The 12,764-nt window shown below is 55.4% G+C and overlaps 2 protein-coding genes across 8 annotated transcripts; one reads left to right on the forward strand and one right to left on the reverse strand.

Moving 5' to 3' along the window:
- Positions 1 to 12: 12 nt before the first annotated feature.
- On the forward strand, positions 13 to 4,313 carry NTMT1 (N-terminal Xaa-Pro-Lys N-methyltransferase 1). 7 transcript variants are annotated; one of them, XM_006024355.3, is made up of 5 exons: positions 13 to 263; positions 1,515 to 1,570; positions 2,441 to 2,657; positions 3,357 to 3,609; positions 3,811 to 4,313. In XM_006024355.3, exons 3-5 carry the CDS (start codon positions 2,496 to 2,498, stop codon positions 4,065 to 4,067), a joined length of 672 nt encoding a protein of 223 aa, XP_006024417.1. In that variant the 5' UTR covers positions 13 to 263; positions 1,515 to 1,570; positions 2,441 to 2,495; the 3' UTR covers positions 4,068 to 4,313. The 7 variants fall into 7 exon arrangements, with proteins under 7 accessions (XP_006024417.1, XP_025060708.1, XP_025060709.1 ...); XM_025204923.1 differs by having other exon boundaries at positions 15 to 74; positions 2,495 to 2,657; XM_025204924.1 differs by having other exon boundaries at positions 19 to 263; positions 2,447 to 2,657.
- A 146-nt stretch (positions 4,314 to 4,459) lies between these two features.
- On the reverse strand, positions 4,460 to 12,703 carry ASB6 (ankyrin repeat and SOCS box containing 6). The gene is made up of 5 exons (XM_025204921.1): positions 11,693 to 12,703; positions 10,352 to 10,458; positions 9,728 to 9,836; positions 8,474 to 8,560; positions 4,460 to 7,630 (listed from the first exon to the last, which is right to left on the reverse strand). Exons 2-5 carry the CDS (start codon positions 10,400 to 10,402, stop codon positions 6,954 to 6,956), a joined length of 924 nt encoding a protein of 307 aa, XP_025060706.1. The 5' UTR covers positions 10,403 to 10,458; positions 11,693 to 12,703; the 3' UTR covers positions 4,460 to 6,953.
- Between the last annotated feature and the right edge of the window lie 61 nt (positions 12,704 to 12,764).

A 12,764-nucleotide genomic window follows, 5' to 3' on the forward strand; every position in this document is an offset into this window, starting at 1 on the left:
GCAGATGTGCCCGGAGCAGCGAGCGCAGGGGCTGCTCGGCCCGCCGTCCCTGGGCTCCGGGGTGCTGCCTCCAGGTGGGTTTTGGGCGAAGAGCTGGGCCTCGCCACCAGCGTAGCTACCGAACCAGAAGCTGGAGCTTCTTCCCCCGGCCTCTGCAGTCGCCTGGGTTTCATCGAGCTGGGCATCGTGTTAGGACGGACCGGGATTGACAGGAGGGAAGATGCGGTGCCAGCTCCTGCGAGCTGGGCGGTGGCACCGCCAAGGTACGGGAGGCGCTCGGCACTCTCCTGGGCGCACGCTGGCCCGGCTGGGGACGTGGAGCCGCGCCGGCACACGAGGTTGCAGATGTATATTTAGCTCCGACTCGGCCCCCTTCGCTCTCCCAAGCGCTCACGTGACCCAGGCACCGGCTGCTCGGGCCGACGGCAGCACCAGCCGTTTTCTGCATTCTTTGGCCTGACAGCCGGAGAGAGGGGCCAGGCTGCGGGGCACGTCCCCTGGCTTCGAGCGGCCGGTTTCACATGACGGGACTGGACGAGGCCTTCGGAGGAGGCTGCGAGAGGCAGCAGTCGCTCGGTAGCGCTGCGCGCGCCCCACGGGCAGGGATCGCGCTCCGCGTGCCACAGGTGCTGCACGAAGAGTGGGACTTGTCCCGGGAGAGGAGCTGCTGCTGCGTGAGGGGCAGGGCGCTGGGCGGCAGTGCCTTGGCATCCTCCTTGTTCTCCTGGAAGCCAGCAGCCTGAGCCCCCAAACCCTCTTCCCATCAGCCAGAGTCAAGGGGCTAGGGGAACATCCCCCAGATAGAGCATAAAATGTCCTGCAGCTTCTCAACGCCGCATGTCTTGATTTGTGCTCCAAGTGCCCAACTTTCTACCCCTGACTTCAGAGTTGGAGTTAGGCCCTAAGGCCCGGAGGGCAGAAGGCACTTGCTGTGCCACCTCTGTGACATTTGAATGGGCTTAATGCAGCCTCCTTGGGGACTTGGAGCTGTGACTGCTCTTCCCTTCCCCCCACCCTCTCTGGGCAGCTGGATGTACCCAGCTGGGTCGTACAGGAGGGTGGAAGTCGTGGCATTGAGACCAGGATTCCTCACTTTCCTCCCCCCCTTCCTACCGCAGCTAGGGGACAAGGGGATGTGGTGTGTTTTGGAGGTTTCATTATTGGACCTCGGTGTTGGTAAAAGGTGTGTGGCCAGCAGCGCCCCCACCGGCTCCTATATCTCCTGCGTCACCCAGGTGCGCAGCAAGTGCTGTGACCCACACCTTCCCTGGTCACTGACACCCAGTGGGATCCCCGCAGTCAGGTTAGAACAGGCATTGCTGCCACAAACTTCTCCATCAAGATGCCTTATCGTATGCCGGGGTCTCCCGAGGGGCATCCAGTCTCTGGTTATTCAGTAGCTGACTTCTCTGGTGATGTAGCTAATTGTTACACTGACCATGTATGCATCGTAGGACTGACCATGTATGCAGTCAGGACACTGGACTGAGCCCTGCCTCTCTCTTTCCACGCAGCCACGGAACTATCGATCGTTTCGACCCCAAGCTGGATTTGAACCTGGGATCTAAAGGTGAGTCACGCCAGAGCGCCCTGCCCCTGAGCTATTTGAGTCTCATCTTTTTTTCTTCCCCTGCTGCTATTTAAAATCAAGCAAGGGCATTGAAACTGTTTAAGCTGTCTTAGAAAAGGCTTTATACTTAATAGAGTATTCCCTGGGAGAGTCAGTCCCCCAAAGACCATATATTTATTTGCAAAGGTGTTTGAGGTCCTTGAATTTACCCTATGGCCACCTTAAATCTAGTTTCTAATCCCCAGCGCAGTTAATCAAATCCTTGGCGGTTTGAATTACGAGCCGTCTCTGGGGGATTTATGGCTTGTATTGCTGATTATACCTTGACTTTATTATATTGCAAAATATCCAACTTATGGTCGCAGCTGAAATTTACAGTTGTCAGGTAGGTGCTTATAATAACTTTTAGCTACTCGGGATGTAATTGGAAGTAATTGATGGGGTTGTCAACATGGATAAACATGTAATCTATAAAATGGTAATACTCAGGGTGCTAAGGCAGGGCTAGGCAGAGAGCAAAGAGTGGAAGTGGAGGCTCTGTCTCAAACACCCATCCTGGAGCAGGCCTAGGTTTGTCTGCACCTGAGGTATTGTGCCCAGCTTGGGGCATGAAGTGCAGCGGGTTAGATCTCAGCCCCACTCCTGGTTTTCTGCACAATAAAAGGCCGAGTGGTGGTAAAAAGGCCCTGCTTAGAACAGGTGTGGACGACTGGGGGTATGTTCTCCAAAAGAGCATAGCGTGGATGCAAGCGCTGCTCAGACAGGGGCGGAGGGGGCACCACAGTGCTTGGTTTCTGGGAGAAGAATTGCTCCATGGGCAGAGTTGCTTTATGCTTGTGCCAGGCTTATCTATCTATTCTCCTCTTTGAGGAGCAGGCAAAGCTCCGATCCGGTTCCCAGCGCAGGTGTGTTTCTGCTTGGCAGCATGACCAGTGAGGTGGTGGAGGACGAGATGGAGTTTTATTCCAAGGCTCAGAAGTACTGGAAGGACATACCCCCTACCGTGGATGGCATGCTGGGCGGGTATGGCCACATCTCCAGCATTGACATCGATAGCTCCAAGAAGTTCCTGCTAAAGTTTCTTCGGGTAAGCAACTTGGATCTGATGGGAGAGGGTTGTGCAGGGGGCGGGGGGGAAGTGTCAGACAGACCCTGCGTTCTCACAGCCACCAGCTGCTATGTGGCTTTCCCCTGCCACCGCCCTCCATAGCACTTCCTTTAGAGCCAGACCCTTTCTGCACAAGGAGGAATGAGGTCTGTTATTTCTTTCCTTCGATCCCTGGTACGCATTGGCCAGCTTTGCCCCAAGATCTATCCTCTATGAAGTCACCATCAAGGTTACTAGATGGCCACTTGCCCCTTCTCCACAGCATGTGAATCATGCTGATGTCTGACATGTTGCTGCACCTGCAGCCAGCCCCCAGCCTCATCCACTGGAAAGCGATCTCAGTGCAGTCCCTAACCAGGCAGAACAAGTTGCACAAGGAGGGTGGTAGCAGAGAAACTGAGGACTGAGTGTGACCGAACCACTCGCCTGTTCTTGGAGAGGGACGTTCTTGTCGATGACCCAGCAGGGCAACTTGAGGGAAGCTTGCAATGTTGCTGGTCCCCACTGGTCTACAGCTGAGCAGGGCTTTAGGTCCTGTCAGCATTGCCACAATCCAGGTCCCTTTACCACACCTTTACTGCAACTCGTGGGTGTGGCGGTCACTCTCTGTGGCTTTCAGAATGGAGCAATTCTTCTCCCAGAAACCAAGCACTGTGGTGCCCATTTTTACTGTTTCAGGACGGCCCCAACAAGACAGGGGCCCACTGTGCCCTGGACTGTGGGGCTGGGATTGGCAGGATCACCAAGAGGCTGCTCCTGCCCCTTTTCAAAACTGTGGACATGGTGGACGTGACACAAGACTTCCTGACCAAGGCGAGGACCTACCTGGGGGAGGAGGGCAGGCGTGTGAGGAACTACTTCTGCTGCGGCCTGCAGGACTTCAGCCCCGAGCCTAACACCTACGATGTCATCTGGATTCAGTGGGTGATAGGTGAGCCTCCCTTCCCCTGCCAGCCTTCAAGGGTGCGGGGTACCTTGCACTGATGTCCATTAGCTAGTGTGCAAACTACCTGGGGCTCCACTTCCCTTCCACTCTCCTCCCATCCTTCAGCAGGGATCCTCCCTGCCCTGTATCCAGGGTTAGTTGTTCTGCTCAGTCCCAACTAACCCCTACCGCTCTGCCCCATGCCAGGACATCTGACCGACAACCACCTATCTGACTTCCTGAAGCGATGCAAGGCCGGCCTGCGTCCCAATGGCATCATCGTCATCAAGGACAACATGGCTCAGGAAGGAGTCATCATGGATGATGTGGACAGCAGCGTGTGCCGGGACCTGGACGTGGTCCGCAAGATCATCCGGCGCGCGGGGCTTAATCTCCTGGCCGAAGAACGACAGGAGAACTTCCCGGATGAAATCTACCACGTTTATACTCTTGCCATGCGATGAACCCCGGCTGGAGGTGGTTTGCCAAGAGGTACCCTGTGCCAGCTTGGAGCATGGGACCAGCACAGAAGGTTCCTCCTGGGGGTAGGGGTGAAGTTGCCACCAGTAATAGGGTCTGGAAGCTTCACGTTGGGCACCTGGGGGTGTCCTGAGTACCCTGCTGGGGCTGGTTAAGAGGACGGGGCTCGTCTTCCACATGACTGCTGTTTGTGAAGAGATGTCTGCCAAATACACTCTTGCTTTATTGCACCTCTTGGCATGTAGACTGTGCTTGAAAACCCGGCATACTTGTAGCACAGAGGTCGCTTACAAGTGCGTAAGCAGGAGGGGTGTGGATGACACAGCTGGTGTGTGTGGGGGGAGAGGGCCAGGTGTGAGGGCCTGGCAGCTGCCTACCCCCAGAAAATACTGCATATGCCTCCCTAAGCTTACGTGCCTGCCAGGCAGCAGATGCAGACTAGAACCCTTAGTTGTCATGTGCTGCCTTCCCCTTCCCTCTGGCGGGTTTGGCATCTGGCTGCCTTTGAGAAACTTGAGCACAGGCAGGGAGCCGTGGAGATCCCGGGAGATGCAGTCTGTCGGAGCCCCCAATTGAGGCTGATGTGCAGGCTCCGACAGGGTGAGGCCAAGAGCAAGGACTTCCCTCTAGGATCTTTGCTGTTTCCGCCTCATGGCCCGTGCCTGTGTGCTGGAGCATCTGAGACCCTGCTATGTAAAACAGTGGCCGAGCCTTAGCTGACTTCATGGCATTGTTGGCTTCTCTCTCTCTTGCAAGGCAAATGCTCTTAAAAATCATAAACAACTGTGTTAATACTACTGCAGTGATGCAGGTCTCGGTGTATCCTGCATGTGCTCTCTCTCAGTAACAAAGCTCTGAGAGACTTTAGCATCAAAGGCTCCAGGTAAAGAGAGAAGCCAACACCATTTAAGTGAACGTTAGGAAAGGAAAGAGCAACAGCTCTTAATTCAGAGATCAGTGTGGTTACACTGGCTGCGGGCAATCCTGTACCACTGGAGAAGATGTCTACAGAAGCTGACTGGGATGCTTCACAGCGTCTTACAGAACTGTAGCATTCTTCAGGCTGGGCCCACAAACCGTGAGCCTCACTGGAGCCCTGAGGCGGTAAGCTGCTAACATCACGTGGGCATGCGACTAGATGAGCGCCCATGACAGAGCCAGGGGTAAGCCTGGAGTCCTGTCTTCCTGGGCCCTGCCTTGGCAAGCAAGGTTCTACTTTTCGCCGAGGCTCTGGATAACTTGGAGGCTTTATGCTGTCCTCATTAAGCACAAAACCAGCCAAGCCAGATTCTTCCTTGGGAATTTGCTCTCAGCCTAGGGTAACCTGCTATAACTGCCACTGTGAAGCCAGAGGAGTTTCACTGTAGTCTGACGGGTTTTGCTAGACTTATGCTGGCTTAGAACACAGCAAGGAGCTAGTCTGCTGCACAGCCCGACACGAACCAGCGTAGTCGGCTGTTATTTCATTGGAAACACGGCTGTTAAGGTGCCTGGTCCATCAGCAAGGCTTGGCTGACCAGACGTTCTCTGATCTTTTAAAGGGTGCCTTTGTCAAGGCTCCCATCTCACCAAAGGCCAGATCTAGCCCCAGCTGCTCAGTGCCCTGGGCCATCTGTGAGAGGAAACAGACATTTCTGTTACAAAAGGTCTCACTTTAATTGCTTGATCTGATTCAAGACACCAGTGTTGTGTTTAATTGTATATCGGTTCATCAATATGACCCTTACTTGCTTGCAGGGGAGGGGGAGAAGCCATGAGTGGACAGACGTGGGCAGCCTGGTAAGTTTTACACGTGTGTCCTGCAGCGCAAGGCAAATGCGAGGCAGCGACCCTGCTTTTGGATTCAGCCGCTCCAGCCCTGGGTGACTGAAGTCTTTTAGTGCCCTGCTTGTCTCTCTCAGCCGATCAGAGCAGGTTTTCTAGCCAGATTCCCCGGTGGTAAGAAACAGTTTGGCAGCTGCTTGGCTTTGGCACTTGGGCACAGTAACATGATGCAGCTGTGCTGAGGCAGTGGTACTGTGACTCTGGTGATGTAGGTTTTAGACCAAGTTAGCAGCAGCAAAACATGCTGCGGTACTAGAACACAGGAGGAAGAAAACCAGGGTCGTCCCTGTCTTGCTCGTTGGGTCACAGGGCCTTGAGTTGCTTAAGTTATGCACAGTCTGGGCAAAGAAGCACTGTTGGGACCTCTGCAGGGATCTCTTCCGTGTGGGTGGAGGATGTCCTGTGGCCTTCAGAGCAAAGGGGAGGGTGGTAGACCCTGGGATGGAAGCCAGTTTAATGGAGATAAGGATCGGTTAGATTTGTCCATCACACCAAAGGCACAGTGCAACAGGGGCAGTACACAGGCAGGCTCTACCTCCCCGTGTGACAGCACCAGATAAGAGCCACAGAGGCTGCAAGAGAATCTGCTGCCAGGCCACAGGAGCATCGTTGCTGTCATTCAAGTGCTGCGTGGTGTGCTGGCTTCTTAGCACTGTGCTTTATATCCCACTTCCTCTACAAACCACAGAGGCAGCTGACTCTTCCCCAAGGGCTGTCAAGCTGCACGGAGAAGATGAGCTGCTCTCTGGCCCTTCTCACAGGTTACAGAGAGGGTTAAGTATGTGGCTGGTGTCAGTTCTGTCCTTTGCAAAGTGGGCTGCTCTTCCAAAGGGTGTAGCATACAGGGGTCTGGAAACAGGCCAACACAGTGCATGTAGCAGCATACACATGCAAAGCTGACAGACTTGTGAACAGTGGTATCTGAGCAGCATGATCAAACAAAGCGCTGGTTTGCAGTGGAGAAAGTCAGTCTAGGGCATGAGGAAGTATTTGCTCTTCGGGACAGGAAACAGACGCAAGAGTGGTTGTGGACAAAGCAGCCTGGCTCAGATGCCCTCACTACAGGCGTGGGTGTGATCTATGAGGAGATACCACTTCAGCCTGTCTGGAAGAGGTAGGGCCTTTACTTTCATATCTACTGGCCAAGGTTTAAGGTGCTGCCGGATGTAAACTCTGCAGAGGTGCTTCAGGGCCTGAGGCGAGCGCTCCAGCTGCTTTAGGGAATGGAAAAGGGCCTTGATCTTCTCCCCCTGGAACCTGCAGCTGCTAAAGTTGACCTCAAAGTTGCTGGGCAGCTTCACAGTCTGAGCACTGGCCACCATGAGCTCCAGCACAGTCTCTGCTTTCTGCAGCAAGTCTGCTGAGAAGCTGTCATCCTCAGAGCTGCTGAGGTGGGAGCACAGTCGCTCAAAGACGATGTGGAAGCCCGACCAGCAGGAGGGTCCATGGAGGGAGCAGTTGTAGGAAGCCCCTGATTCCAGCAGAAAGCGCAGGAGTGAGAAGTGGAGCTTGAAGCTCTTGAGACAGATGTGGGTGAGGGATTCTTGGGCTGGACACTCGCTGGGGTCGGCTCCATGGGCCATAAGTAGTTGTGTGACTCGGAAGCAGAAGTGGTGGATCATCTGCACCTCCTCTGGATCTCCTCCCACTGTCTCCCCAAGTAGGAAGATGATGCAGGTGAAGACTGTGTCACCATCTTTTGTGGTGGCCTTCACATCTGCACCTGAAGCAAGGAACAATGAAGGAGGGAGGGAGTTGCTGTCAAACAGACTTGAAGACATGGACTTGCTGGAGCAGGGGTTGTAACAGCAAAAGCTGGGTGCCTGCACCTCTCTGTGCCCTTTCTTATATGGCAGGAGTGTAGGTTTTCTGCCTTTCTTATATGAGGCATTTTCCCTAAGCTGACACCAGTTTTTCCTAGAGACTGCTGAGACTACAGGAACTTTTCTATTTTCTTAGTGCCCCTATTTCAGCTAGATCCTCCTTTTTAAAAGAGGAATGAGCAGTTTTCCAGGCAAGGCTATGCCGTGGAGTTGTATAAGGGCTCTCTGAACCAACCCAGCTTTCTTACCCTACCTTATGCACTGCCAGCAGTGTTGGTCTTCTTGATCCCTGCTGTGCACAGCAGAATTTCTTCACTGCCCAGCCTGCCTGGCACAGAGTGCAAGAGGCTCTGGGCACAGAGGAACACCCACAAGCTGTCCTATATGGATGGCTGGCATCTTACTGACCCAGCTTCTGCCACCAGGTCAGAGAATCCCAGCAAAAGTTTAGCAGTACAAAGCTTTTACCTGCACAGAAAAACTAATGGTGGTGTTAAAGGGAGCAGTTGGGGGCTACTTGGCTTAGGAGCTGCTTTGACTCAGTCAGCAGAGACGTAGCTCCAGTCTGGCCAACACAAGGGAGGAAGGGCTAGGACCAAGCATCACATGGTCAGTCTTCCTACTTGATGCATAGGAGCCACGGGCATGGGCCAGGGCCTCCCTGCTGGGCTGACACGGAAGATAGATGGTCCCTGTCCCAAAGAGCTTCCATTATTAACCCTGAGGAACAAGGCTGCCCCTACCTCCTTCTAGCAGGAGACGGATGTTCTCAGTGTTGTGGATCTGGACTCCATCACTGCTGGCCAAGGCATGCAGCAAGGCAGTCTTGCCTGGAGAGGGAAACGTGGAGCACAGTGAGCAACAGCCACACTAAGGCGATGATTGAAGAGGTAGTATTTTGTGCTCTCATGCTTTCTGGGCCCTTCTGGTGCACTGGAGAGCACTACAGGCTTCCAGCAGACCTACTTGTACAGGCAACAATGCAGCCTGTTCACACGCTGCTACACCATGCAAAGAGCAGGCAACCAGCATGCTGGTATGATCCCAGCACATCCCTTTACCGCACAGTACGTAGTGATGCAGACGCTGCTGGAAGTTAGAGCAGGAGTGCATGTAGCCTTGGGAACAGTGCTGGGTGATGCAATGCTGCTGTAGCATCACGAGAGGGAGCACTAAACACTAGCATGTGAGCACATGAAAATAAACTTTCACAGACCTCTGGCACATGTTTATTTAAAGGTGCCGTGACATCTATTCCCGATCCCAACAATCACACCTTTCCCCATGCCATGTCTTGATCCCAGGCTGCCCCTTCACTGCCAAGTTGAAAGGCAGCCGGCTGCAGGGCTGTGACCAGGGCTGACAATCAATTCAGTGTAAGGTGCTGTATGAACCAGCCATAGATGTGCTCTGCATTATATGGAGAACACTTTTATGGCTGGTTTGCCATTTTATGGTGCCTTAAATTGGGTGCATATATAAGCACCCTTGTCATTTATGCTGCAATTTACATGTTAATTGTGGCATAAATGTAACATGTAGAAGGGGATCATACAGCCTGCAAATGTTGCACCATGACTGCTGCTAGTATAGCCCTGACCGATGCAGCCAGAACACCCCAGGCAATGCTGCAGTGCTTAAAGCACAGCTGAGAACCAGGCCCCTTCTAGAATTCAGTCTTGCCTGCCTCATTTTTCCTAAAGCAAGCAGGAGCCCTAGTGCAAGCACTACTGACTGCAGGGAAGGGTTGCAGATCACAGCTGGCCAGATGAATTTTCAAATTGGTCCTAAAATGGTCTGAGCACACAGGGGATTCAATTTCCAGACTCAGCTGCTTTGGCAAGAAGAACCCAAGTCCTTCTGTCCTGCTCTGACTAGACCACACTACCTTTTGTCTTCTCCACGTGCCGCTGCTTATCTTCTACCTGGGAGTCAAGTGCCCCAGGCAGAGGGCAAGGTCAGTTAACTCTGCGTGTATGGGGCAAAGGGGCACAAACCATTTTTGTCGGCCGCGTTGATGTCCGCACCGAGTTCAAGGAGACGCTGCAAACACGGCAGCCGTTCGGGCTCTTCACTAGCGAGATCCAGGGGGCTGCTCTCGTGAATCTGTGCAGAAGGGAGGGAAGGATGGTGAGTAACCCTCTCATCACCATCTGCTATCGAGGCCTCATGCTGACTGCTCAAGGCACCAAGAACATTCCACATTCACAGGGAGCCAGTGATACCAGGAGAAGGTACTATCACCTCTCCTTTGAAGTCCCCACGCTCTTTGCATCAGGAGCATTGCTACAGAGGCAGGGCCTATAAGATCTGCTCGACCAGTGGGCTACAAAAGGTGCTTGGCATGTCAAAGGGCCACATGTAGTTTACCGAACAGAGTGATGGCTGCCCTTACCACAGACTTGCAGCCGGTGCAAGCTGCCCCCCCAGGAGGCAACGCTCCACTGGGCCCAACCAGCATGAGACCTTAGCAATAAGGGGATGTCCCCCCCCACATACACACACACTGAAACCACAGCAAGCCCCTGGCTCCTAGCAGGAGTTACCAGTCTCAGAGAGGTAGAGGAGACCAGAGGGCTGGACTGGGCTCATCCCTGTCTGGAAGTGGGTACGCTCCCTACCCGGTCCCTTCGGTTGATGTCTGCCCCACGCTGCACCAGGAGCTCCACCATGTCAGGCTGGTTTCGGAGAACAGCGATGTGCAGAGCAGTGTAATAGGTGACAGGATCTAACGCAAGAGAAGCAGCAGGTCAGGGAGTCCAGGGGAGGCAAGGCATCTACTCAACCCCCCAGCTACAGATGGAGCCTGGTATCCAAGAGGCTGAAAGGGCTGAGTGGACTAAAACCCAGGCCCCTGAACTTCAAACAAGCAGACTGACAAGCTGAGTCTTCAGTCCAACCTGCAGGCCCTTGCCAGACAATAGGACATCCCAGGTACCTGGCCCCGGTCCACTGAAGACAGCCCCCAAAAGTGATGATGCAGCGCAGCCCTGGGCTTGAACTGCAGCCCTGGGGAGGTGGCACATCAGTAAAGCTACCAAGGGTGAAAGGACAGTGCATTCTTTGGTCCTCAGCCCTGCAGGCTGCCTGGCCACAGGGGCAGCAGAAAATGAGGCCTGAGAGTCCTTGGGACACAAAGGGAAAGAAGGCCTAGACCCCCAGCCCTGCCTGGGGCCAAAACCCCACTGGACAAGGTGCCATTGCCAACCAGCATGGAGCAAATTTCCCTGGGGGAGCTCTGCCATGAGCAAGCTGGTTCCCAGCCACTAGCGGCACAGAAAGAGAAGCTCAACCCAGAGCCCACATCACCCCTGCAGCTGACGGGCTCATGCTTTCCACCTCCGTGGAAACAAGATGGATGCGAGAGAGACTCACCATTGAACGCTGCTACATCACAGTGGCAGGGGCAGCAAGGGATGCAGCTCATGGTCCACTCCTCCCAGCTCCCCAGCCCCTACCAGTAGGTGGAGCCCCCCAGGCGGTGGGACCAGCCCTGTCCAGAAGCGGCCGTGCCGCAGGAAGGCAGCCAGCGTTCCACGCGTGATGTCACAGAAACCCGGCGCCAACAGAGCAGAGCGGCTTGGGTTCCTGTGGTGCCCTGACCCATGCACCAGCAGGGAGTGTCAGGCTGATGCAACACACCTTTGCCATCTCATGGGGACAGGGTGTTGCTCTGCACCACCCTGGTGATGGAAGGTTTCTAGGTACCTGCAGGATGGCACTGCCCCAGAGAAAGCAGTACCTCCTGCAGCTCCACCGGCGCCCTCCTCCCAGAGCCCTGCAAGGGAGCGCCTTACACCATGAGGAAGGGCAGGAGCTTGGCCCCACAAATGCAGGCCCAGAAAGCTGTGTTGCTGCTTGGGAATTCAGCATTGAAAGAGGCCATCGTGTCCAGGACCCATCCACCAGCACTAGCCCTCCCCTCCTCCTCCCATCCGCTGCGATGCCACCCATGGATTTACCTTCAAAGATGAGGTCGGCCCCATACTGCAGGAGGATTTCGGCCACGTGCACCAGCCCAAGCTCAGCGACCTTCAGCAAGGAATAGCTCACTCCTTCCTGGTAGAAAGGGGACTGGGTCTCTCTCTCCAAAAGCTCGCTGAGGACTGGGAACCTGCTCCTATCTTCAGCCAGGCAGCTGGGGCTTGGGGCACAGGGAAGTCACTGATTAGGCTTTAGAGCTATGCATTTTTCTGCTCCTAGACAGCCCGAGTCAAAGCCAGTAAAGCCAGTGGGAAGACCCTGGCTCACGCTGATGGGTTAGTAACACCTCGCTGGAGGAGCTCCGAGGAGGCTGCTACAGCAGAAAAGTGCCCTGAACAAGGGAGGCAAGAACTGAAGCCTAGAAAACGCAGGTGGCACCCCTGGACCGCAGCTGGGACAATGCAGCCAGTCCCGTCCGTCAGCCCAGCCTTTCGCCCACTACGCTCCACTTCCTTCGGCCCCTTGCGCCAAGGCGCCCGCATCGCCGGCTCTCGGCGCAAAGCGGGCACCCGATTCCCTTCGGAGAGTCCCGGCCCAGCGCCCAGGTGCCCAACGTCGGCACATCAGCAGCGCGCGATGCCAGCCGGCGGCGGGTCCCGCGGCAGATGGCGGCCTGCCTTCGCTGCCCCGCACGGATGTCTGACCTGCTCCGATTCAAGCTCCGGCAGCTGGGCGGGAGGCCGCTGAGCTCTCATGACTCCCGACCCACGCGCGCCCACGGGGCAGGGCTCGCCAGGGGCCGAACAGCGGTTTCAAGCAGCAGGTGATGCTCTCCTCTCCGCTTACACGCGCTCGCCTCCCTCCCCAGAGCCGACGCGGGCGCTGCGCAGCACGCCTGGGCCCCCAGGACGCTCCCCTTTGGGGCGTCTTCTCAGCGGGCGAGACGGACCCTGCACGCGGCGCGGCGCAGAGAGGATGGAGCCGGGCTGTCCTCAGCAGGGGCAGGTGACAGCACACGGAGCAATGGGCTCAGGCTGCAGCAAGGAAAGTTGAGGCTGGAGGGGGAGGGGGGGGGGGGCACACGGGACCGGGTCGCCCAGGGCGCTGCAG

The sequence above is a fragment of the Alligator sinensis genome, unplaced genomic scaffold (assembly GCF_000455745.1).
Source record: "Alligator sinensis unplaced genomic scaffold, ASM45574v1 scaffold388_2, whole genome shotgun sequence".
Taxonomy (NCBI): domain Eukaryota; kingdom Metazoa; phylum Chordata; order Crocodylia; family Alligatoridae; genus Alligator; species Alligator sinensis.

Bases quoted from the DNA above. Each gene is read 5' to 3' on its own strand.
- ASB6 (XM_025204921.1), bottom strand. From the start codon at position 10,402: ATGGTGGAGCTCCTGGTGCAGCGTGGGGCAGACATCAACCGAAGGGAC. The intron at 9,837-10,351 runs GTAGGGAGCGTA...CCTTCTGCACAG, and splicing joins ACATCAACCGAAGGGACCGG to ATTCACGAGAGCAGCCCCCT. The intron at 7,631-8,473 runs GTAGGGGCAGCC...TCCTTGCTTCAG, and splicing joins CCGTCTCCTGCTAGAAGGAG to GTGCAGATGTGAAGGCCACC.
- NTMT1 (XM_006024355.3), top strand. From the start codon at position 2,496: ATGACCAGTGAGGTGGTGGAGGACGAGATGGAGTTTTATTCCAAGGCT. The intron at 2,658-3,356 runs GTAAGCAACTTG...TTACTGTTTCAG, and splicing joins TCCTGCTAAAGTTTCTTCGG to GACGGCCCCAACAAGACAGG. The intron at 3,610-3,810 runs GTGAGCCTCCCT...GCCCCATGCCAG, and splicing joins CTGGATTCAGTGGGTGATAG to GACATCTGACCGACAACCAC.